This window comes from Drosophila erecta, unplaced genomic scaffold, assembly GCF_003286155.1.
Source record: "Drosophila erecta strain 14021-0224.00,06,07 unplaced genomic scaffold, DereRS2 tig00000000-arrow-pilon, whole genome shotgun sequence".
Taxonomy (NCBI): domain Eukaryota; kingdom Metazoa; phylum Arthropoda; class Insecta; order Diptera; family Drosophilidae; genus Drosophila; species Drosophila erecta.
The window spans coordinates 3,119,656-3,145,941 of record NW_020825194.1 but is presented as its reverse complement, the minus strand read 5'-3'; the positions used below and the strand labels follow the sequence as shown (position 1 = coordinate 3,145,941).

Sequence of the window (26,286 nt, the reverse complement as noted above, 5' to 3'; positions counted from 1 at the left end):
ATCTTAATCGGATTTTGAAGTGGCATACCTCTAAATGTTTGTAAAGCAATTCTCTTAAAATCTGCATTCAAATTTAGAAATTTATTTTTTTTTGATTTTTTTGTAATTTTTCTGATGTCTGATGTTGTAGAAATTCAAAAAAGTTCAAAAATGGCCGAAGGCTGAAGTTCAAGACTCCATAACTCAACTGATCGTAATCGGATTTTGAAGTGGCATACCTCTAAATGTTTGTAAAGCAATTCTCTAAAAATCTGCATTCAAATTTAGAAATTTATTTTTTTTTTATTTTTTTGTAATTTTTCTGATGTCTGATGTTGTAGAAATTCAAAAAAGTTCAAAAATGGCCGAAGGCTGAAGTTCAAGACTCCATAACTCAACTGATCTTAATCGGATTTTGAAGTGGCATACCTCTAAATGTTTGTAAAGCAATTCTCTAAAAATCTGCATTAAAATTTAGAAATTTATTTTTTTTTGATTTTTTTGTAATTTTTCTGATGTATTATTGTAGAAATTCAAAAAAGTTCAAAAATGGCTGAAGTTCAAGACTCCATAACTCAACTAATCTTAATCGGATTTTGAAGTGGCATACCTCTAAATGTTTGTAAAGCAATTCTCTAAAAATCTGCATTCAAATTTAGAAATTTATTTTTTTTTGATTTTTTTGTAATTTTTCTGATGTATTATTGTAGAAATTCAAAAAAAGTTCAAAAATGGCCGAAGGCTGAAGTTCAAGACTCCATAACTCAACTTATCTTAATCGGATTTTGAAGTGGCATACCTCTAAATGTTTGTAAAGCAATTCTCTAAAAATCTGCATTCAAATTTAGAAATTTATTTTTTTTTGATTTTTTTGTAATTTTTCTGATGTATTATTGTAGAAATTCAAAAAGTTCAAAAATGGCCGAAGGCTGAAGTTCAAGACTCCATAACTCAACTGATCTTAATCCGATTTTGAAGTGGCATACCTCTAAATGTTTGTAAAGCAATTCTCTAAAAATCTGCATTAAAATTTAGAAATTTATTTTTTTTTGATTTTTTTGTAATTTTTCTGATGTATTATTGTAGAAATTCAAAAAAGTTCAAAAATGGCCGAAGGCTGAAGTTCAAGACTCCATAACTCAACTGATCTTAATCGGATTTTGAAGTGGCATACCTCTAAATGTTTCTGGCGCAATTCTCTAAAAATCTGCATTCAAATTTAGAAATTTATTTTTTTTTGATTTTTTTGTAATTTTTCTGATATATTATGTTGTAGAAATTCAAAAATAGCCGAAGGCTGAAGTTCTATACTCCATAACTCAACTGATCTTAATCGGATTTTGAAGTGGCATACCTCTAAATGTTTCTGCCTCAATTCTCTAAAAATCTGGATTTTTTGAAATTTTTTGTTTGCACTTCCATTAGCTTTAGTAACGGGTATCTGATAGTCGGGGAACTCGACTATAGTATTCTATCTTGTTTTACGTTCCTATTTATCCCCTGCAGGACCGACAATCTCATCCAGGAGGCGATCCACACCAAGTTCGCCCACTGCACCGTGCTGACCATCGCCCACCGGCTGCACACCGTGATGGACAACGACCGGGTGATGGTGGTGGACATGGGTCGGGTGGTGGAGCTGGGGCATCCGCACGAACTGCTGCACAACCGGCACGGCTACCTGCACCGCTTTGTGGAGAAGACGGGCGTGGGAACGGCGCAGCACCTGCGCCACCTGGCGGAGCAGAGCTACCGGAAGAGGGTGCTGGGCAGGAAGTCGGAGGACCAGGGATCCGTGCTGGATCTGGGCTACAAGGGGACGACGCTGTGAAAGACTGCTGGGGGAATCAATTGGTACACCAGGGTGGAGTGGTTTTCGTTCGTTAGGTATGGTAATATAGACTTTATTATAGTGAACTGATCTTTAAATATAGTTATATATGTATATACTTTATATGTAGTTCATAATATACTCGATCGTTTGCCTTCTGGAATTTGAAAAAGCAATTTGTCTTGTAGGTTAAGATTACATTACCATCGTCTATATTTTGCTACTCGTACTGTCTGGCTTTGATTCGCTCTCTATAACTACGATCCTTTCTAGTATCCTTTTGGTTTTGGATTCGGTTTTGGTTTTTGTTTTTGTTTCGGTTTTGGTTTCTTTGTAGTTACAAGTCACATGAAAATCGAAATGTTGAACTCTATAAGTTGCTTCTCTTCTAGGCTTAAAGATTTAGGTTGACTCTTCATTACTTTCGATTTAGTTTCGATTTGTATGGCTTAGATGTGCGATAATGGCGTTTGATTTCTAGATGTATAATACGAGTATTAGCATTATTACAAGATTTCGATTTCGATTTCGCTTCTTATATAAAATTTTTGTTTTCCTTGGTAGAGTGTAAATGAATTATCGCATTCGGTTTGGTAGCAGTTTTCCACGAAACTTTAATACAAGTTCATATATAGTTGGATGTAGTTGTGTATACGAGTAATGTAAATATTAAAGTAAATAAAGCATATTCATGTATGTATATAATTGGTTTTAAAATATTCTCCTCATACGCTCGCCATTGGTTTAGCTTATTTAAAATTCGCTTAAAGTCTGCCTTCAACAATATTTGATGTAAATAGAAAAATCAGTGATTCATTTATTTGTATTCTCTTTATAATTAGTTGTAATATACTCTAGTTCTTTGGTGCTTAGATGTAAGTGTCTTGCGGTTGATAAAACAAAGTTAAACCTTGAAATTCTTCCCCAAATTCCAAAGCCTAAATTGTTTTCTGAATGCGCCCTTTAGAATGTAAATAAGTTACTAGATTTGGTTGTCCTAGAAATAAGATTGTTTGTTTGCTCGTTTTGTTTTAAGAAAAATTCGATGCTTTAATAAAATTGTTTTCGTTTTTTTTTTTTGTATTTTCCGTAAGTTTTCTCCTCGTCACTCTAATCGTAATTGTTTAGCTAGAAGTTCTCAAGCAACTTTAAGATTTGTTCGCTCTACGTTTATTTGTATCTTGTATTCATTTGGTATTCTCACAGTTAAGCTTCTTTGATTGAGCACAAAAGCAAATGAGAATCGTCTGTTTTTGGGGGGCAACAACTAAACCTTATCAATATCGATTTCTATTCCTACTATGGCTATAATCTGGAGATCAGCAGCCTACCATTCGGCCTACGCATTGGACAGACCCGGAAATCTTCCCCTACTTCCGGCTAGCCCAGTGCACTGCCCGAAAATCCTCGGCCCGATCTGCAATGTGCGGTGTAAGTTTTGAACTGAGTAAATCAGCAGAAAGTCTACGTTGCTTAAAAGTTTGAACTCAGGCGTGAAATCAATACAGTCAACTGGAAGTCAATTTAGATTTTGGACTCTCGGCGAGCTTGTATAGTCGTTATCCTTAATATCATGTGTGAGTGTTCCCTTAAATTTGCTCAGCTAGTTGATATAAAGTATAGGTACTCCTTTACCATCCGAACCTAGATCCGTTCGGGAACGAAAAGCTAATGCCGAAACGAGGATAAGGTGTACGTGCGTGCTTCGCAATGAAACGCATATTTTGATTATAAAATATGGTCCCGAGGTTGTTAAATATTTCTTCAACTTGGTTTGTCATCGACTCTGGGTAATAACATCCATATGTGGGAGCTAGAGCGGCAATTGGATCTATAATATTAGTATAGATAAGGCGTTGTATCAGCGGTTTGCATTTGGTTTTTGCCAATTAATCGCACCTTTGGCCACGATGCAGTGCCTCCGATGGCTGGCTAAAGAACACTACGATTGAGATCATGCTCTAGTTTCCCTACGCTGTGAATTCTCTGTTTTCCTATTCTGTGTTTTAATCCTTAAAGCCTTTAACCCAAAGCTTAGTTATATAACTGCATTACAATATGTTATTTAAATTAGTAAAGTTTCCCTTATCGGTTTCATCGTTTTTGTTTCTTTGTATTTTGTATTTTGTGTTTTTTTTTGGTTGAAAAAAAGAGTAGTATGAATTTGTTATGCAAGGTTTTTTTCAATTATTTTTTTACGGTGTAAGTAATTCATTTAGCATTGTTCTGGGTGTATGTGTGTGTGTGCTTCCTTACACGCTCCATATTCATATAATAAGTATATAATTGGTTTGGTTAAAAAATTTTCATTAATTGCAAAAATGGTCTTTGTCAAAAAGAGTCGAACAATGGCCTCATGTGTAATTCGATTTCTTGTGTGTGTGTGTGTGTGTGTGGTAGCCGGGGTCACGCCCCTTTTGGGAGCGCGCCGCCTTATTATCGCGTGCATATACCGTGACTATATGTTCCTATAGTTTGTGCTGCATTTCGTGTCCTGTGTTCGTGTGTCAGAGAGTTAGCCAGTTAGTAGCCAGTTCCTGCCTACGCCATCATACTTTAGATCAAGTAGAATCGATCCTGGGCCCATACTTCCTACTTCTGACCCGGCTCGATGATCTCGACGGTAACGCTCTCGGCCACCGGATTCGTGGTGATGTTGGTGATCAGCGACTGGTCCTGCGACTGCGGCGACTGCGGCTGCTCCTTCGGCTGGTGGCCATGTGGGTGGTGCTGGCGATGGGCGGATCCGTGGCGCTCGTGGTGGACAACCTTGCCGGGAGCCACCGAGTTGCTGCGGTTGGAGCGCACCGAGGCTGCGGATGCATTGCTGCCATGTGACTCCGAATGGGATCCTGTGGGTTAGATGTCCAGGCAAAGGAATGGGATGAGTATCTGTGGGATTGCGGGCTCAGCTACGCGCTACTCGGATAACGGATAACCGGCTGAAGGGAAGTTATCGTTGGCATCACAGAACAACAGCAATGTGGTCAACGGGATCCCGACTCCGAGTTCGCAGGAGTCCTTCGTTCTACGTGGCATATGCTATAAACAGCACGCGAACGAAGGTGTTTTTCCTATAGCTTCTTATTCTTTAGATCTTATAGGAGAAAACACTTGTGCGATCGCATGCTGTACTGTAAAAATGATATATCTCAAGGAAGCCAGTTAAGGAAACTATAGATAGCCGTGCTAGAAAGGAAAGAAACCAAAGCGGAAACGGAACTCAAGAGGGATGCTGCATGGATAAGTTGGTTGGAAAAAGAGAAAGATACGATGAGGTTTTGTTTGGTACGAGTATCTACGATCGTTTATCATTGTATCTGTAGCGCATGGTGTCTGCATCTGAGTCTGTTTTTGTATCTGTGGGTGTCTTCTAGGGAGTGGTGGAAGTTGGAGCAGTAGTAGTTTTACATACAGGTTAACCGCAACTCTTGACTACAGATTAAGACTAGGGTAACAACACTTCGAGCCAACATGAACAACAACGAGAACAATGACTACGAGTACACTGGGGGAAAAGACGCCAGGCAACCAGATGAACCTATTTGATTGAATGACAAAAACGCCTGTCCTCCATTTAGACTAATTTTCCTGACTGCAGCCGACGTAATTTCCCCCAGTGTACGTATACTTTTACAACTGTTTGGACACAACTTTCGCTAGACAAGACATCAACTTTACGAGTACACTACGCAGAGGGTATACTGGAATTGCTTGGGTGTGAGTGTGGTTTGCTTTCTGGTCTGCCTACCTCTTTGGACCCTGATATGGATGCGTTTGTTTCTAGCGTTTGGGTGTGATACCTTAGCGGACACACACGGATATGCGTGAGTATCTATGTGTACAGCGGGACGGTCTAGAGCTCCGGAACCCTAGAACTTGTTGGTCCGACCACAGGCTGGAGCTGTGCCCGCCGGGCACACGTACGTTGTGGTGGTGGTGGTGGTGGCTGTGGCGGTGGCGGTGGAGATGGCGGTGTTCGTGGTGCTGGTGGCGTTGGCATGGGCCATTGGCAACTGGTGACCCGCCGAGGGCGGAGGCGTGGGCGTGGGCGAGGGCGTGGCCGAGGCAGCGTACGTGGCGGTGGCATTCGTGGCATTCGTAGCCGTGCTGGCCGTGGTCGTTGGCACGTAGGGCAGAAAGTGGCTGTGGACCAGGTTGTGCTGGCTGGCGGCACTCGGATGCTCCAGGAGTCTCGAGCAGGTGGACACATCGCTCACCCGCGAGTCACTCGACCGCGTATTGCTCTTCGAACGGATCATACGTCCTTTTTGGTTTTTGGTTTTCAGTTTTATTTGTGTTTTCAGTTTCGGTTTGTTGTTGTTCGTGTTTGTTTGTTTGTTTTTGGGGGGGAATGAGCGGTTGGATACGTTTAATATTTCGCCTTTCAGTTGGGCACGCGACATCGAGTCAGTGGGTTAAATGGGTGGGTTCAGGTGGTTTCGCGTTTTCGGTTTCGTGGGGGCACAAACTCAAACTCAAACAGGAATATAAATAACCCAAAAAATGTAATTTCAAGCAACTGTCCGCCGGGCTTAGCACACCAACAATTATCACCCAAGTGGCAGTGGCGTTGAGTAATACGCTTCTTAAACTGTCACTCAAATTGATTGAGCCCCCGAAGAGTTGTTGTTCCTGTTTGCCAGTCTTTAGGATAAGGTGGTCAGTTGGTGGTCACTATGCTACCCAGCGCACTAGTTGCATTTCAAAGTAAAAATGGTATTTAATTTGCTTTTAGAAGAACTGAAACTTCGAGTCTTACAAGTACCAATCAATGTCATATCGGAACAGTTAAAGAAAGATGGTTTAAGATGGTTGATAGAGTTATTATCCTCTGACTTTTTGTATTTTGTTTACAGAGCATTCTAAGTTTACCGATTTATTCAGATCCTTTAAACTTTGGAGGACTAGCCCATTATCCAAAAACCTTTAATAAATGTTTCTTCAAACCTCTAGACCATTGATAGCTACACACTCTCTTCTATGTTATACAATATCAATATATTTGCTGATTTCTTGCAAACTCTCATCACGTTTTTCGCGTTGATCCCCAACCCCAGTGAATTAAGTTTATTTGGGTGATTTTGTACGTATATTGTTTGGTGACTGACTGGTCAATTGGCTGACTGACTGACTGATTGATTGATTGGATAAGTAAGTTTAAGGGGTTTGCCTGCTGTTCTGTATTTTGGCTGTAGAAGAAAGTTCTGCAAGTTGTCGAGACGAAAACAAACGGAACGAACACAAAAATGGCAAGTTGAAATGGTAAAAGAGAAGAACCAAAAAGGCAACCGCGAGAGACGAGAGACCAGAGATTGGAGATTGGAGTTTGGAGGAGGTGCTGACCATCGACTGGGGGGCATGGAATACAAACCTGTCTTACCTAGCGACGGATTGGGGGAGTGGGGCCGCAGGGAGGCCATGCTGGGCTGCCGGGATGGCGCCCGCACCGACATCCTGGACCCTCGGCGCTCCTGGCCGTGGAGCAGCTTGCTGTCCCGCAGCAGGGAGACGTTCATCAGGCGAGGATTGGGCGTGTTGAAGATGGTCCGGTTCTCACGCCAGCGAGCTCTGCAAATTACGGCCATGAATTAGTCACATTTCACGGCATCCACGGATAATATTATCCGCTAAATGCGGGCTGAGCAAGCGGGAGTGTAATGGTGCACGGATATGGGGGCCATGGTTACTCCAGCTTAATGGCAATTAATGCAGAAATGCTGTTTATTAGACTGGAAATTAATTGGTGCCAGCCAGCCACAAATTAGGGAAGCTCCATCAAAGCATCGACAGGCCAATTGACCCAGTTTATTGACAAGCCAGCGAATGAGATGGTTGAACTGAGTGAAAGCAGACTTAGGGTTCTTTGATTTGCACCATAAATGGTGCTATTATTTCTAGTGAAAGCGGGAAAGACGATAAAAAGTTCATTAGGTGGAATTATTAAATGGAAAGAGGAAAATTCGCACTTGAAATATTCAAATTTGTCTAGTACATTTAGTTTTTCTGGAACTGGTCAAGTACTTTTCATGTACTTTAATTTTGAAATGGCTTTCTTGATTATGTGTGCTCTCAAGCGATTCCATATCTCAAATGGTGTGTGACTGTTGACCCAGATTGAATGCTTAAACTATTTGCGTGGGTGTAGAGGTGGGTGTGTGGGTGCGGGTGCGGGTGTGGGTGCGGGGGATGGAGATGGAGATGTTTGCATTGCAATTTACTCACTGGCTAAACAATCGCAGGACGACACAAATAATAACAAACATCAATGCCATTCCTACCAGCACGCCAATCATGGCCGGGTCGATGTAGGTCTCGGGTCCCCTCTTATCCTGGCGCCCTGCAAACAGCCGATTGGCAAAAGGACAAACAACACAGCCCCATTAACCATAAGCAGTGGCGGCTTAAGTCTACGCTCTCCTTGACCACCGACCTTTGCACTCCACGGATCCGTCCTTGCCCCAAATGGGCGACATCTCGAACCGGCAGATGCAGCGTCCATCCCGGCACTCCGTCTGGAAGTATCGCATCTCGCACTGCTCGTTGAAGAAGCAGGACTCGTTCACGGCGGCCTCTGCAGGATCAGGGGAGCGGAAAGGACACCAAACGGAATCAGTTGAGCTGACAAAAGGGTCGACATACAGTCGCAAAAAATACGTATACTAGCTTAGGCCTAAAAAGAATTCATAAAGTCATGTCTAGCTCTTAAGCAAATGGCCTTAAGAAGTAAAGCTATTGGTAAGTATAGGTAAGTATTGTAGAATTTATGATATATGCAAGAGCCTAACCCCCTAGTTAACCCCCTTGTTTCTTTCAGTGCCCCACAGCAACGGGCGATGGCCCATATCAGGAAAAATATTTCCCGGCTGTCGCGGCTGTTTGCGAATTGATTTAAGGGCTGATTGAAGTGCGATATGGCTGGGGCGGATTGACTTTCCACTCCGTCCACTTCGTCCACTCCGGTGACAAATATTATCGTGGAACAAGCACGAAGGAGGGCACGATGCGGAGGGCAGATACTCGTTTAAGGAGGAGTCGCCTCCGGAGACTTTTGCCTTCTGACAGACCTGATGGCTGTCAGCCACGTTGATGATCAATGGCCGGGAGATATTTGGCCGGGAACTACGATTGAGTCACGGCCATAAAAATAGATCTGCGGCTGTCAGCGGCTTTGGGTTCGATCCCCAGCCATAAATACGCATTCGCAGTGTCCGCCGTTCGATTTGAATTTATAGTATCGCATCTATTGTGATTATGTGAAATGTGCATTAGTTGCACTTCTCAGCAGCCCCTAATGCGTCTGCCAAGTTTCTATTTTAATTTACAAGGCCTGCATTTTCTGGGCCTGCAATCAGGAAAAGCAAGCTGGGCGTTTTTCACTTTCCTGACTCTTTTTTAATGAAAACTTGGCAGGGTGACAGCTCGGAAAATGGCTGGCAGTAATGACCCTACCTTTGCCACATTTGTCATAGTGATTGGTGACGGGCAGATCCTCGGTGCACTGGCAGGACTTCTTCTTAGGATCGCAGATGGAGCCGGGGAAGCCGCATTCCAGGGTATTATCGCACTTGTCGCCGAACTTCTTCTGCCCGCGGCTGGCATAATCTGAAATGGAATGAAAAGGATGTGGGTAAGATGTGTATATATTTCATGACGTCAATGTGACTAATCCCAGGCGTAAAATTTGTAATGAAACCGCTGCGAAAACTTTCGATTCGCCACTGTGCATATCAATAAAAAATAAAAGCTGACAACAAACTTTCTGCGAAATGCTTTCCAAATCCCCCGACGACTTGTGGGCAGATTAAAATGTAAATTCTTTAGCAGCCTTCGAGGTGTTGGTGTGTTGGTATTTCATTTCCACTTTTTACACTTTTTTTTTTTTTTGTTTTTCCCTTTTTGTTTTTCGTGTGTGTGTGCTTTTTCCCCCGAGCATTTCACGGTGCACTTGAGCCGCCCGGCTAGGAATCCTTCATTAAGTTTGAATGGAATGAAAACACTCGAGTCGGCAGTGAGTTGCGTTTGCGGCCCTTCACATCTTAATTAAGCTCTTGGGAGCAACTCCACGTATTCCGGGGATTCCGCGCCCGCCGCTCTCTGCAAAATCTCAGCCAAAGGTTGAGCCACATACTCCACATACACCTCTGCTTCTGTTGATACTCCTCATCTACGTCCCATAATTACCGGCCCCAGAAGCCAAGAGGAAGCCCAGCCCAGCCCAGTCCAAGACCAAAACCAAGACCATCAGGCAGCGGATGCGCCGACATTTAAGCCAACGGAAGTGAAAAGACAAAACAAAATGGCTGCTCATGCACAAGCGGTGCGCCATTTTCCAGTTCATGCCCATGTGCCACTATTAGTGGTATTAGTGGGTCCTTTTTTATGGTTCGGAGCCAGCTCTATTTGCCAGCGGTTTATTTTTAAATGCACTGACTTTGAATAGGGCTCTAGTTTGCGAGGGGCTGCGGAAAATGAATGCTAATGCGAATGATGGCGGGCTACTGCAGATTGCTGCACAGCTGGATACCCAAATGGAAATAGTATTCCTATTAGTGGTATGTATTAAAGGTAACTAAGTAAGCAATGTATAAATATAAATCCATATTTTAATATGCCTTAAAGGAACTAGTGATGAGCATTTACTTGGTCGTATTCCCAGTGGTATTTCCCAGTAATAAGCATTGAATGGGTCGCACAGCTGGTGAGATTTTGTCCATACCATCTGCAGCGTATTACTTATGCATTAAGACCGACCCCACATCAATGGACCCCGCGGTCCCCTGTATTTGCAGTCTGCCAAGGGGAAACCCAGATGCCGCAGCATCAGCAGTCCACAAAGCTGACAAAGTTTGTGAGGCAAAATTATAAATTATGCTGCTGATTATAATCGCTTGGTAATTCAAACCGATAAATCTAAAATTAGAATTCCAGAAGGTGACCAACGATCGTTGGTTTTCGGTAGCCACCTGGTACTTATTATGATCACTTGGGAATTCAAACAGATAAATTTAAAATTTGCAATAAAAATGTACATTTTGTATGCAACATTTCGGTAGCAACCTGCTGCTGATTATGATCGCCTGGTAATTCAAACCGATAAATCTACAATTTGCATTAAAAATTTATATTTTGTGGGCAAAATTGTGATATTTTTCGCTTTAAATTACCAGGCGAACAGGAATTCCAGAAAGTGACCAACGATTGTTTGGTTTTCGGTAGCAACCTGCTGCTGATTATGATCGCCTGGTAATTCAATCCGAAAAGTCTACAATTTGCCATAAAAATGTACATTTTGTATGCAACATTGTGAGATTTTTCGGTTTTTAATTACCAGGCGAACACGAATTGCAGAAGGTGACCAACGATCGTTTGGTTTTCGGTAGCAACTCGCTGCTGATTATAGTCGCTTGGTAATTCAAACAGATAAATCTAAAATTTGCCATAAAAATGTACATTTTGTATGCAACATTGTGAGATTTCTCGGTTTGAATTACCAGGCGAACAGGAATTCCAGAAAGTGACAAACGATTGTTTGGTTTTCGGTAGCAACTCGCTGCTGATTATAGTCGCTTGGTAATTCAAACAGATAAATCTAAAATTTGCCATAAAAATTTACATTTTGCAGGCAAAATTGTGAGATTTTTCGGATTGAATTACCAGGCGAACAGGAATTCCAGATGGTGACCAACGATCGTTTTGTTTTCGGTAGCAACCTGCTGCTGATTATGATCGCCTGGTAATTCAATCCGAAAAGTCTACAATTTGCCATAAAAATGTACATTTTGTATGCAACATTGTGAGATTTTTCGGTTTGAATTACCAGGCGAACAGGAATTCCAGAAAGTGACCAACGATTGTTTGGTTTTCGGTAGCCACCTGCTGCTGATTATGATCGCCTGGTAATTCAATCCGAAAAGTCTACAATTTGCCATAAAAATTTACATTTTGCAGGCAAAATTGTGAGATTTTTCGGATTGAATTACCAGGCGAACAGGAATTCCAGAAGGTGACCAACGATCGTTTTGTTTTCGGTAGCAACCTGCTGCTGATTATGATCGCCTGGTAATTCAATCCGAAAAGTCTACAATTTGCCATAAAAATGTACATTTTGCAGGCAAAATTGTGAGATTTTTCGGTTTGAATTACCAGGCGAACAGGAATTCCAGATGGTGACCAACGATCGTTTGGTTTTCGGTAGCAACCTGGTAGCAACCTGCTGCTGATTATGATCGCCTGGTAATTCAATCCGAAAAGTCCACAATTTGCCATAAAAATTTACATTTTGCAGGCAAAATTGTGAGATTTTTCGGTTTGAATTACCAGGCGAACAGGAATTCCAGAAGGTGACCAATGATCATTTGGTTTTCGGTAGCAACCTGGTAGCAACCTGCTGCTGATTATGATCGCCTGGTAATTCAAGCCGAAAAATCTACAAAAATTTACATTTTGTATGCAACATCGAGAGATTTTTCGGTTTGAATTACCAGGCGAACAGGAATTCCAGATGGTGACCAACGATCGTTTTGTCTTCGGTAGCAACCTGCTGCTGATTATGATCGTCTGGTAATTCAATCCGAAAAGTCCACAATTTGCCATAAAAATTTACATTTTGCAGCAAAATTGTGAGATTTTTCGGTTTGAATTACCAGGCGCACAGGAATTCCAGAAGGTGACCAACGATCGTTTGGTTTTCGGTAGCAACTCGCTGCTGATTATAGTCGCTTGGTAATTCAAACAGATAAATCTAAAATTTGCCATAAAAATGTACATTTTAATGGCAACATTGTGAGATTTTTCGGTTTTTAATTACCAGGCGAACAGGAATTCCAGAAGGTGACCAACGATCTTTTGGTTTTTGTTAGCAACCTGAGTGGAGGGCCCACATTAAACAGCCAAAGCTGCAACAGAGCCAGCATTTATAATTAACCGAACTGGGCCGAGCCATTAAAGCCAACTTTGCTTATTTCGGCACCATCATTAGGCCGCCTAGGAAAAAAAGCCATGCGAGTACATGGAAAACTTTTCACATTCCAACTAGAACATCGCAGACAGGCCATTTAAGTTTCGGATGAGAAAACTAGAAGGGATGAGTACGAGGCACGAGTCCCAGCACAGTGGCTTAAAAGCTTTTGAGCGAATGGCCCAGGAAATTGTATAAAGCATTCCTGTCTGACAGGAATAAACTTGAGAGTTTATTAAAAAGATAATAAGTCCGTCCAAGGTAAAAACTGAGGCCAAATATGAGATATGCATAGAGCAGCACAACGGACTTTATATAAAGTGTGTTATTTCTTCAATCATATCTAGCCAAATTTGCAGGCTCAGAAGATAATTTATAAACGTAAATTTATCAAGCTGACTTAAATATGTTTTAATTGCCAAGTCTGGTGTTGTGAACGGCTGAACGGCTGTATATTCCCAAGAGTTCATAACGAAGGAAATAAAATGTTGTACTTGTACAGCTTTTCCCAGTTTAATGCCACTGTGGAACTTATGCAATTGCGGTGGAATTGCCGCCAGTTAGATGAACAAAAGACTGTCAAGGCAGCCCCACGTACATATGTATGATTATATGACACCTCGATGACGCCATTACGGTCTATTTCCATACTGAAATGGGGCTAAGCCAGTGGTAATCCCGCTCCCAGGCGCAGCATTCTTATCTAAGCCTTGGTCTACTTACCGAACTCTGGCGTTGTCGTCTCCGGACCCGCACTAAAGGCATTCACGGCAAAGAAATTATCGCCGTCATCGCCGAGCGTCAGCGGCGGCAGCAGGGCAACAACGGAAATCAGGCACAGGAGCAGGCCGTTAAGGCGCTCCCAGCCCCATTCCGCGCCCATCATTCTCCGCCGGCTGCCGCCCTGCTTCATCGGAAGTCGCAGGCCAAGGCTCTTCCGCTGATGCCCCACGTTGGGCGCCATTAATATGGTATGCCTGCTATTGCCTCTGCCGCCAGTTGTTTTTCTGGGCGTGAGCGTGGGCGTGGGCGTGGGCGTGGACTTTGCTGGTGGTGTTCTCTTTGGATTGGAGACCAAGTTGGCTTTGCAATTGTTGCTGCTCCTCTTGCTGCTGTTGGTGGTCAAACACTCAGCGTCTGTGGCCTCGTCGTCTTCGTCAGCTGGCTGCTGCTGTTGCTGTTGCTGCGTCTCACATGGTTCGCGGCTCTCGCGCCTCAGGGGCTGGCGGCCCTTGAATGTGGCAGCTCCTTGACGGGGCCGGGGCTCTAGAGCCCCATCTAATCTCATATTATTCGATCGTCGTCGTGCTCCTCATCCATGCTGCTTCGACTATATTAATTTGCACACTATTGGCGTGGCCCTCTCCTTTGGTTCTTTTTGGTTAGTTTTCCCTGTTTGTTCGCTCTGTTTCCGTCTGTTCCTGCGCTCGCCCTCGTGTCCGGTTCACATCAAAGTCTGCCACTGCAAGAAGAAGCGGATGAAATGGTGTGGGGTTAGTTGTAGTTTCGGCTGGGGGATTCAATCTGGGGACAAAGCCAGGCTAATCACTTTGCGGCGTGTGAAATTACAAACCGTTGTTGAAACAATTTCCGAAAGTGCCACCAAAAGTCTGTAACTGAAACCGAAATTGACACATAGTCGGCTCCACCCAGGACCAGGACGAAAACTGTCACAACTGTGAGGGGCGTTTTGGCCTTTTGGCACTGCAAGCCGGATTGAGTGACGGCCAATTTGTGTGTCTATGACAGTTAATTGGATTAGGCGCACCCATGGTCTCCATCAGCGAGCGGATGTGGCCGTTGTAAGTCCATTGTGGAACCGAAAATATTACCGAATTTAATTAAAACCCATTTTCCGTTATATTGTTTAATTGCATGACATGATTTGTGTTCGCTGCGGCTGCCCGGGACACGACCGAGCGATAAATAAATTGTGAATTTTAAACATGCAACGCATGTTGGGCGACAAGTGCTGCTTGTTTAGTCAGCGATTATAGGCCATGTCAGGGTTTTGTGGCCAAAAGGTGGCATTCGTCTGCATATCAGGTTGAAACATGCACTCCGGGCTTGTCAAATAGGCCAAGCTAAACACAGCTTTTCAGCACTAACAACAATCAAGCGGGAGGAATAATAGGAGCTCGCTTAAAAGCTTGCACTAAATTATTCCGGCAAGTATAAGCAGCCATTGTTATCAGCATTTTGCGGCCTACGCACTTCTAAGCGGACTTAACCACATCGATGGTCAAATAGAATGTACGGCAGTCTGTCCAAATAACCTGCATGCTAAACCACACGTTGGCCTAAATGTATACACTGCTATACATTAATAACCATCCGCTTTAAGCGAAGCTCGTCTGCTTTGAAAGCCTTAAAGTGTCCACACATCTATTTATAAAGGTTTGTCAAAAGAGTGTCAGCCGCAAGTATTTTTAGAAATTTGTCTGCGTACAAATGGTCCTTGGCAAGGAAAGTCTTTTGTCTGAGGCCATTTATATGCGTTGTAGACGTGTATGTATATGAGATCAGGGTTGTGGTTGAAGTAGTGCATTGTTGTGCAGATTTAAGCCTTTAATATATACAGCCTGTAAGCCGCATGGCGATGCCTTTAGCGCAAATGGAAAAACCTGGGCCTGCGATACGCACGAAAGTTCTATTTATAAAGATTTGCCAAAAATACTCGTTAAAGGCTAATCGCAAATGCTTTTTGGTAACATACACTCCTATGAGCAGTTCTTGACAGGCAAATGCCTTTGTTTTGGGCCTTGGTTACAGGCCAGAGGAGCCGGCTTTGGTGCTGATTTCAAAATAAATGCTTTTGGCTCCCAGAGACAGAGAGACGTTGCCAGGACTTTCCAGCCTGGCAGACACTGCAAATCCCCATTCGGCTGTAATTTATGCTCACTCGCAGCGAGTATGTGGCACAAATTCATCGGTTTAAGCCTTGTTTTGGGCCTTCTCAGTTACGAGCGAGGAGAAACTCGTAAACGCGTGAGTCACTGGTGCGCGAATGATGTACGGGAAACATGTTGCATATTTATGCCAACCTATCTGCTCGATCCCCACACGCAAAACGAGGAATTGTTTTCGTTTTTCATAAATTCATGGGTTGTCAATTGGACGATGAGTATTCATTACACGGCGTATACGCAATATATTCCATGTGACTGCCTTCAGGCTCCCCAAATTGCGACAACGCGGCTCCTGGCGGCTTAAAAGGATGGGTTTGGTGTGGTGATGTTGATGTTGATGGGACAAATGCCTGACACATGAAAGGCAGCCACGAACAGGGAAATTACAACCATGGTATCACAGCATCAGCAACAACAACAACTACAACAGCATCTGCCACAACGGATGTCGTCCCAACTTTGCGGGTACAGTGAAAGTTCACTAATCGAGCACGGCTATCCGGCAAGTTCATACGCGGCAGAGAACACAATTTGCTCACTAATTGCTAATTACTGGTGTAATGAAGTCAAATTGGAGTTCATTCCATGGCACTTCTTTGTTCACGCGTCGCCTTTGTTTGCTGGGCTTTTGTCGTTGGCAATTACACACAGTTCACTGTACTCGTAAAGACGGATTACTCATTTTCCCACTAAGAAGGTAAATTAAGTTTCTTACTTCGTCGTATTTAAATGGCAATTAAAGTAGGCACCACTCTTTTGGGTACCAGTACTCAAAATTAAATAGACAGAAATATCCACACAGTCTGAGTTTCATTCAAACTATGAATCCACTGTAGCACGTGGGCCGTATTTGTTGTGCCGCCGGCTGTACCGCATATTTTCGCACGCGGCAACGTGGCGTATGCGCAACGCAGTAAACGAGATAACCCTAATCAGGCGGAGATCGTGCTAATTAACATGACACAAGCATAAACCATAAGCCAGGTGGTCGGCTGACCCATCAACTGGGCTCCAGGATATATGGCGTCTGGTTCAATAAATACTTTTGCGCCGGAATCACCCATTGTTTTAGCGTAAGGCTCAAGGACACGCGCCCGGGGCGTAAAAGTAAGAAAATAAAACTACAAACAGTCGCTGAGAGCCAATTCAGAAATTCGTGCAATAAATTCAGCAAACAATGGCTAAGGACACACGTGTGCGTGTGTGTGTACGCGCGTGTGTGTTGTTCGAGTATTTGCAGTACCAACAATGCATAGCCAAACATGGCTAAGCCAAACAATAGGTCCTTCCACATGGAAAAGCCGTCGGAACGAGGGCAAACAGCGCCAGTCCAAGTGGGCTTGAGCTCCAGAGACGCCGCCAAAACGGAACGCACCCTGGCTAAGCGCCAGCCGGATAGATACTACATTTAGATTCAGATACAGATACAGATGAAATGCCGATACAGAAACAGGGGAACTCCCTTAACTGGGCTCACCAATTAAAAGGAACTGCGAATTTTGGCCAAAAAACCGCTTCTTCTGTGAGGATAATGGCTTTAACTTGTCCAAATTGCATCCCACAACCACAAAACGTACTATCTTCAACAACTGGGAGTCCAAATTAACGATATTTAACACTTTTTGGGTGAATTTGAAATTTTCGAATTTTGGTCAATTTTTGCATTTTTGGTAAGGGGTCACATCACAAAAATTCGAAAAAATCGTCGAAATTTTTTTATTTCAATTTTGAATGCAATTGTTTTATAGATGTTTTTAGAAGTTCATTAAAGCATTCCACGTCACTTTCCGATGAATATTTCCATTTTTATGACCAAAACACCTCTTTCCTAAGGGGTTTTTGAGCTCTAAGTTGGCCAAAATGTGACTTACAATCATAAAGCACACATATTTTTACAATTTAAGGTCTATACTAACTATAAGAAACACTTTCTGGGTGAATTTGAAATTTTCGAATTTTGGTCAATTTTTGCATTTTTGGTAAGGGGTTACATCACAAAAATTCGAAAAAATCGTCGAAATTTTTTTATTTCAATTTTGAATGCAATTGTTTTATAGATGTTTTTAGAAGTTCATTAAAGTATTCCACTGCACTTTCCGATGAATATTTCCATTTTTATGACCAAAACACCTCTTTCCTAAGGGGTTTTTGAGCTCTAAGTTGGCCAAAATGTGACTTACAATCATAAAGCACACATATTTTTACAATTAAATGTCTATACTAACTATAATAAACACTTTCTGGGTGAATTTGAAATTTTCGAATTTTGGTCAATTTTTGCATTTTTGGCAAGGGGTTACATCACAAAAATTCGAAAAAAACGGCAAAATTTTTTTTTTTAATTTTTGATTGCAATTATTTTATAAATAGCATAAGTAATTTATTAAAGTATTCCGTTTCAGTTTCAGATCAATATTTTCATTTTTAGGACCAAAATACCTATTATTTATGGGGTTTTTGAGCAATTTTTTTTACAGCTAAGGGTAATTTTGATTTTTTCAATTTTTGTAAAATGTTGCATTTTTTGTAAGGGCATGGAAATGTTTTTAAATTGATGTACGAGTTTAATAAGGTATGCCATTTCATTTTCTGATGAAAATTTCAGTTTTAATGGGCAGATTACCAATTTAAAGAGAGAAAGAAAATTATCCTTTGTATGCAGAACACAAATATATGAATAAAAACACATTGTGTTACAATACTAATGAATACGTAACAACACAATTACAATGAATACATAATTCGTTACAATTCCGCTTCAAATTAAATGGACACCTACATATGTTATTTCTGACCCAACTTTAATTTTCATAATGAGAAAACGACAGGTGCTCATTAATTGGCACATGAAAATGTGTCACTGAGGCCATGTAAACATGGAAAAACACAAATATTGGAAACCAGCGGGCGTTGGAAAAGCTCTGAGGAAATATTGGCTTAAATTGATTACTTCAACTGCCTTCCGAACGTTAAATGTCTGCGCCGTAGAAGCATCACTGTACTTGCATGCTAAATTTTATTGATTGCTGATGGAAGCAATCTAAGTGGGAAATCCGAAGAGCAGAGCCAAAATGCAGTTCGTTTCGCATATTTAAAGCGGCCCCCCATCGATTGAGGCCAGAATCTTTGCGAATGCGTGCCATTACAGCAATTATTCGCCAAGATTTATGTGCTCGGAACAAATGGCTTGGCATTTGGCACACGACCACAGACACCAAGAGAGGCAGTGACTCGCACAAAGGACCAAGCACCAAGGCACCAAAGGACCGAAGGACCAAAAGGACGAAGACGAATAACCGCACCATTGCTCTTGGCCAGCCAGCAAGACACCCACACAATGGAGGCGCCTCAATGCGGCATCGAATGGCCCCAAGATTCCGCAAAACTAATAGAATCTGCTCTCATTTTGTTTGATCCACACACACTGGCAGCGGCGAAAATAAATCCAGCTGGCGGCTACAATTCGGTGATTAAATCCATATCTCAATGTCCGAAATGAACTCGAATCGATTAAGCACAATGCATTCATCATCAATAAAAATGCCACAGCTGAAAACCAGAGCTCAGTTTGAATATGCTCGGGTTTAATCACACGATTAGGATATAAACTAGGCACCTTGGGATTTAGCCACAAATTGAAACCAGTCCTTCTCAAGTCTCCATAATTAAATCAATGCGAGACCTCAATTTGGGGCCAGTGATTGAATTGAAATTTGCAGTTCGGTTTCAGAATTAATTAAAGCAACGTCAGATATGAAAATACGACGCTGAAGGTAAAAATGCTGAGAGCAATGAAATTTGCTAATTGGATTGCCCTCAACTCTTGCAAATTTCAGTGCGGCAAATTGAATGGGAGTGCGTGGCGACCCGCGGGGAATCGCTCTGAATTTTCCTGCGAAAATTAAACCCCAATGAAATGGGCGATTGAGCAATCAGTGGGCAAGAACATCGATTCGAGTCGATTACAGGTCGTTGGATGGATGCCATTCCTTTGTCCCCAGCTCACCCACTGTCCAAGTTCCGAGGAGGATGCACTTCTGTGCGACACGCCCCTCGAGACTTTGGCCCCAGTTCACCTCAAAGGTGGGGCACAGAAACGGAAAATAATGAAAAGTGTCCACCTATTTCTATTAAAAACTTGTTTGCTTCGCTACGAATTCGAATTAAATTTAAAACTAAATTACACGCTCCGAAATAGAATTACAACCATTACCATGCTTGTATATTAATACAGAAATGTATTTGATTCGTGACTCACTCCATTTCTCTTGCCGCGGAAAATCCGATCCATTTACCTGCGCTTACTTTTCCACCGAGTGTGAGTAATGCTTATCGCATTCATGGCTAAATTACGTTACATTTAGTTTTATATTTCAAATGTCCCCTGCAACGGTTGTGTGTGTGTGTGTGTGAGCAACGTATATTAAAACTCAATTAAATATCGCATGTTGTCAAATTGCCCATCGCCGTGTATACATAGTGTATGCGGTATGGAAAAGCGAGCGAGGAAAATTCCTGGCTGCTGTTGCTTCGCTGCGCCTCATTATGAATTAATTTGGGTTCGCATTTCATTTTGGGCGGCGGCAAGGACCGGATTACTAAGTGGATATACGAATGCCATTCCAAATATGAATGAATTATGATCGCTGGAACGAGGCGAAACTGTTGAGCTTCGAGGCAGTTGGAGGCTTCGCAGGATTCGGGGACAGCGGAGGCGCCCTGTTTCCTTTTCGGGTTGCCACGTGAAGGGCAATAAATAAATGGCGAAAAATGCGAAATACAATAAAGTATTGCCAGCGACCAAACAAACAAAGGTTACAGAGTCACACTGGGGGCAAAAAGATAGCAGATTTGGGAGAAAAGTAGCTAAGCTCATTATTGTCCAAGCAAAGATGGTGTCTTTAAAGTCCCTAAGCCCCAATGAAAGCTATTCCACTTGCAGAAGCAGCTTTAACCAAGCGTTCCAACTAGTGCAGTTAGTTTAGCTGGGTAGTTTGTAGCAGTGTACTGTGACGACGACGCCAACAGAAGGCGACTGGCGAGCGGAAATGGCGTGAGTTGTACACGTTGTAGGGGGCGTGTGGTGGTGGCGGTGGCAGTGCCTTGCCCCACTCCCCTCCTTCGTGCCAGCCGCCCACTTCATCCTTCGGCGTTCGGCCCCCCAAAAGCAAACGCATTGAATCAAAGGAAATCACGAAACATGGCGTGGCAAGCGGCGGTTCCTGCAACCAGCCTTTGACTCCATTGAGAACGGGTAGCTGGCCTGGAAACTTCTGTGCCACCCCGCCGCCCAATTAGCCCGCGAGGGTCGTGCCTTAAGTACTGAAATGTTGAATGCTGAACGCTGGCATACCGAGTGGCGCATAAAGAGCCGGCCAAGATTTGCAGCTCGTCTTGGCAGGCGGATGTATGCATGTCCCATGCCCTTTGATAATAAATAAACTCGGGCCTTTGTCGTCGTCGGGCGGCGCTTGCCTCTTGCCTCTTGCCATTGTGCATTTCCGTTTCCGCTGGCAGAAAGGGGTGGCAAGGGGCGGAGGAGCAGGGGCAGGGGCAGGAAAAGGAAGTGGGGGCGAGTTCAATGTAAACGGATTTCCATCGAGTTGCCATTGCAATTGATGCCCAGCAGTTGAGCGGAGTTGATGGCAGTCGATGGGCAACTTTTAACCTTTGCCGCCTGACACATTATAAATAAATGGCTTGACTTTGCACAGCTTGCAGCTGTCATATACATTTCTAAGTGCAAGTGCCACATAACGATTGTGTGCAATATCACCCATACGCCCCGTGTGCAGCCAGCCAAATGCGAGCCGAATACGAGCCCGGTTAATGAGTTTCTAATGCACGCAACGAGGCGTTCAGCGGGTGATTGTACAAAATCAGATATGTCAGCATGTCACACACCCATGGCGATATACAAGTATTTCTGATTCAACTGCTTCCCTTTTGTCTGGGGGAAATTCAAAGCGGATATCGCCCTGTGTTCGATCTACTGCGCGCCGCTTTTATTCTGGCGTTGATTTGCGGCGCAATTTAAGAACAATTTCCCCAAACAATAGAAATTTTCGCCATTAAATTCGCTGCCATGCGGCAGGCCATCAACAATGCATCCGGAGTCGCATTCGCCACTCGCAGTGAAATTCCCAGTCCGAATCCAGTGCACTTTTCCGTGTCGAACTGACGATGAATGTTGCAAATTATTGCCAGCTAGACAGCGCTGCAAATGGCTATATTCAGGGCTGAACCTTGCGTTCCGAGCTACCCACTGAAAGCCATAAATATTTCAAGGAATGTATTGTACCAAAACATACTTCTTTCGTTGCCTCTCGCTGTTGCTACCTTCATGGATTTAAGGGACATATTGGTGTGCCTTAAAGGATGGCATTTGCAACATAACACAAGTTTTCAAAGTTATCAAAGGCGATGAGAGCATTATCTGGATATGCCCAATAATACCCATCGATTTCTGTTCTCGCCATGCAAATCTTCCGCTTTTTGCCGTCGCTCGCCGGATGCAACTGCGGAAGTGGATGTGGATGGGATCGGATGGGAGGCGCCTCCAGGAATCGCATGAAAGTGCTGCAATATTTAACCTCTGCGTCGTGTGCATGCCACGTGCGAAAAGCGGAGCTTAGGCGAGTGGCACATATAGCCAGCAGTGCGGAAGGAAAATGCGATTTTCCCGGGCCTAGCCATGGGAATCCATAAGCTCCGGAATCCATTTAGAGCGGCGTGAAGTGCTGCTAATCGAGTGGCATTCGATGGCCATTGGTCATTATAATGCCTGCAACGCGCACTCCATTGATCACGCACCAAAAGTATAATATAATATGTGCCATTTGTGTGCTATAAATAGAACAGGCTGGCATGCACTCAGCGAAATAGTTGCTTTGAACAATATAATATAGCCATGAAATATGGATAATTCACTTCGCTACTTGGAAAGCCAAGTGTCGGCGGTGATAGACTGGCATATGCACTTGCCATGACATGGTTAATGTGCCAACGACTGTTTGCACAGTTTGCTTAATATGCCACACGTGCTGCCGCACATATAAACGATGTATGTTGTACTTATGTCGGGGGCACGATAATGAGGACTCCTGAACTCCTCGGTTCTGTGTCATCAGCAAAACGGGGCCAGTCGAGTGCCGGCAATTGTATTATTTAACCTGGAGGTGGTGGATACACACGCCGAAAGCCCCAGAGATGCGGCATTTAGTTATGCTCAAGCTACTTAAAGGACAGACTCACCTCAGCCAAATTAATTAGTGCAATTAAGCAAACCGCGCCTATGGGAGGTGCTGTCAGCGCTCGAAAGCACTAGCAGTATGGGCCACTGAAAAATTAAGTATACGCCGTGTAGAGCGGCGCTCTTCATTGGCATTCATGCTGACCCACCACAGCAGCCGTTTGGCTGGGGAAAATCAAGCCGAAAGTTTGCAGCGAAAGGATTCAAATGTCGAAGCGAAACGATTTTCCAAGCAGCCAAACAATTTATCTTCGCAGCGCCGGTGCTGCTGGCCTATAAAAATGGCAATCATTATTATAGTCATGTACCAGGCAATGGGGCGTTACGGCAATCAACGCCAGCGTCCCCGCCATTTCTCCATAAATAAGCGCGCAATTTCAATTTTCAACAGCGCCCCAGAGGAGCTCATACTCTAAGGAGCTAAGGAGCTAAGGAGCCCCGAATGAGCGAAAACCGGAGACAGACGCAGGCCGCATCGAAGATTATATGGTATATGGCTTATATGACTTGTGTGGTAAATGGCACACCATGGTGTGTATTTAAATGCATATTTTAATAGCCATAAAACGGGCAGCTCCTCGAGCTAAACGGGAGGAGCCCCAAATGCCAGCGGGCGCACTTAAAGGCCTCCTCCATCCATGGGCTTTGGATTCCGAGTCCGCCTTGGTTACGGATACTTGGCCGGGACAAGGACGAATGCGCAACTAAAACAAGAGAAGCCTCCTCGTACGGGAACGTCGTATATAAATTATAAACGCAAACTGTGCGACAAGGATTTCTGGTTGGGTTTTCGGTTTGCTGTACGGCTTGTCTTCTCTGCTTATTGGCTTTTTCAGTTTTATTTCTGCCGGTCGACATGCGATTTCGATGGCAAATGATTTTGCAGTTGCCTGAAGAGCGGAGAGGGTATGGGGGGCGTGGTCTGTGGGGCGGCAAATCGAAGCATAAGCGGGCATGCCACATGGTGCAAGTCGAAGGTCAAGGGTCATGCCGGCAGTCGGATCCCCTCGAAATTTACTGCAACACTTTGCCGCCGGCCCAAAGGCATCACATTGTGCCATATACTTTGGTTGTATTTATAGGCTGGTTGGAAATTGATGACGTCTCCATCGACCACGCCCCCTGCCTGCCCCCCATATCCTTGAGATCCCTCGGCTGCGCGATGTCATGCCGCATGCAGATTGCAGTGCAGCAAGTAGCGAAGTAACTGCAACTGCAATGGCTGGGTCTTCACTGAAAGAAGTGAGATCTTAACGCGAATGATATGGAAACAGAATATCTGGAAACGTTTCCAGTTAAGGATCTTGAAGTAGGTAATAGATAAGACTGATTTCCTTAAAGCTTTACACATGTGCTTCAATCTAATGAGCAATTTAAGGACCTTTGTGGACTCTACCAAGTCGGAAAAACGTTTAAAATGGAGTTGCCTTGTTCCAGATCTGAGTAGCCCCTTTTTCTTCGAGTGTGTGCGACGGCAACTGCCGCAAAGTCTGTGTTAGCCGGAATCGATACGAAGCAGGAGCAGCGCAGCTCGAGTCCTTATAACTTCACCCTACTGTGCATGTGCACACTCGCCAAGCTCTGTGCGTGTGTGTGTGTGTGTGTGTAAAAGGGCGAGTGTGCTGGTGTGCTGGTGTGCCTATGCCGTATCCTTACGCCTATGGATGTGCCACGCGATGTGATTGTGAATGCGAAAATGTGGCGACGCCGGGGGAAAGTTGGGCTCCCAGCGAAGTTCGCTTTGGTTTGGTTTGGTTGGGTTCGGTTCGCATTGGTTTGGCTGGGCTGCTGGTCCCAAAGCTTCTGGGCCAGGATGACGTAGTCCTCCGGCTGAAGTGTGTTAGTGTGTCTGCCCTTCCGACTTGGGGTTGCACACACACCAGCGCGCACCGTACCCATACAGGCGCAACCAGGGTGCGAAGGGGCATTAAATGGTTCGTGTTTTCCCTGCCCTTTTTCATATTTTTTTTTTTTATTTTTTGTATGTTTTTTATTTGCGCCTCATCTCGCCCGCTTGTCGCCCATATTGGGGTCGCCTGACGGCTCACACTTTAAAAGCGCCATTTAGTCCGCGCGCGGCCTAAATTATTAAAAGCAAATCCAACACACCGCACACGGCAGTTCATTAAATTCAATGTATGCAAAATAGCGGCAACAAATGCGGCAAAAGGCAATCTTGCGCCACCCACTCGGCCATCCAGCTGTTGTCATTTGCGAGCCACGAGCCACGAGCCCCAAACAGAAACCAGTTTGCAAGACGAGCTCATCATAATCATGTGCCTGCCAGTGCAGGCGGAGAAAAGTGGCACTCTTTGCCAGAAAATATGAGCAAAATAGAGGCGATTTTGTGTGCTTCGGCTCAAAACAGGTATTTCATCAAGGCAACAAGCTATTTCACACAAATCGTCCATACTAATATGGTTTTTATACAGCTCCCAGTTGCATTTCCCGATTGAAATATTCCGTTGCCTACTTTTAGGCAGTACTACCACTTGCCTTCAAATATCTATATCTTGTGTAGATTTGGATTGGGTTCGACTCTTTTCTGCTTATGCACTGCATGTACAACCATTTCATACACAATTTGAAACTACTGCAGCTGGTTTTCGCGCCGTGTAGCAACATTGCTGCGCAAATATGTTTCGCCAACTTCAATTTGTGTCCCAGGTAGTAAGTTGCCGCTGTGTGCGTGTGTTTGATGGGCATGCCGTGTTACTGTTGTTGTTGCTGTGTGTGTGAGTTGGTTTTTTTATGCGTCACGTGAGAATTTCCTTTATTATTATTTGACTTGGCTGGCGCGGTACATATCACGTATACGCAACGTATAATTCCGCAGAAAGGGCATTGATTTTTTTGATTTGCTTTCAGTTCGGCTCGCCATTCCCTCAATTCGTTTATTACTTTGATTGCTTTTCACTGTTTTCTCTTTTTTCATTTTTTCTTTTTTTTTTAGGGCATGGATACGCTGCAGTTTGTGCTTTTCTTTGCCCTGCTCAAGCAGAAAAATATTTGCTTGCCGTTTATGTATTTTTTTCTGTTTTCATCTTGTTTTTTGTTTGTGTTTGGCACTTTTTGGCATTCTTTTTATTCTTGTTGCACGCTGTTCGGTTCATCACACAGTCACACACTTACACACTTGCACACACTCACTCATTCACTCTCGCACACACACACACACACTCACGCGCGTAAAGAAATATACTACTAAAATACAAATTGCTCACAATTTCCTCTGCTCTAGATAGTGGTTGTTGTTGCTGCTGCTGCCTCGCACTGTTTGTTTTCCCCCAGGATTTTCTCGGAAAATTCCACGACCACGCGCTTCGACGTCTGACCACGTTCTGAACTGAATTTC

The 26,286-nt window shown here is 43.6% G+C and overlaps 2 protein-coding genes across 7 annotated transcripts in view; one reads left to right on the top strand and one right to left on the bottom strand.

Annotated features, from left to right (window-relative positions):
* LOC6554959 (probable multidrug resistance-associated protein lethal(2)03659) overlaps window positions 1-2,184 on the top strand; it is a 7,688-nt gene extending 5,504 nt beyond the window's left edge. Inside the window, exon 6 of the mRNA XM_001981343.3 lies at window positions 1,486-2,184. Within this exon, the coding sequence (XP_001981379.1) occupies window positions 1,486-1,810 (325 nt within the window). The 3' untranslated portion in view covers window positions 1,811-2,184. The remainder of the gene's footprint in view (window positions 1-1,485) is intronic.
* LOC6556297 lies at window positions 1,853-26,286 on the bottom strand. 6 transcript variants are annotated; one of them, XM_026983684.1, is made up of 8 exons: window positions 26,156-26,286; window positions 13,494-14,232; window positions 9,263-9,415; window positions 8,244-8,384; window positions 8,036-8,150; window positions 7,185-7,381; window positions 5,562-6,077; window positions 4,582-4,662 (listed from the first exon to the last, which is right to left on the bottom strand). In XM_026983684.1, exons 2-7 carry the CDS (start codon window positions 14,056-14,058, stop codon window positions 5,683-5,685), a joined length of 1,566 nt encoding a protein of 521 aa, XP_026839485.1. In that variant the 5' UTR covers window positions 14,059-14,232; window positions 26,156-26,286; the 3' UTR covers window positions 4,582-4,662; window positions 5,562-5,682. The 6 variants fall into 6 exon arrangements, with proteins under 6 accessions (XP_026839488.1, XP_026839489.1, XP_026839485.1 ...); XM_026983686.1 differs by having other exon boundaries at window positions 7,194-7,381; XM_026983685.1 differs by lacking the exon at window positions 26,156-26,286 and adding an exon at window positions 19,938-20,014.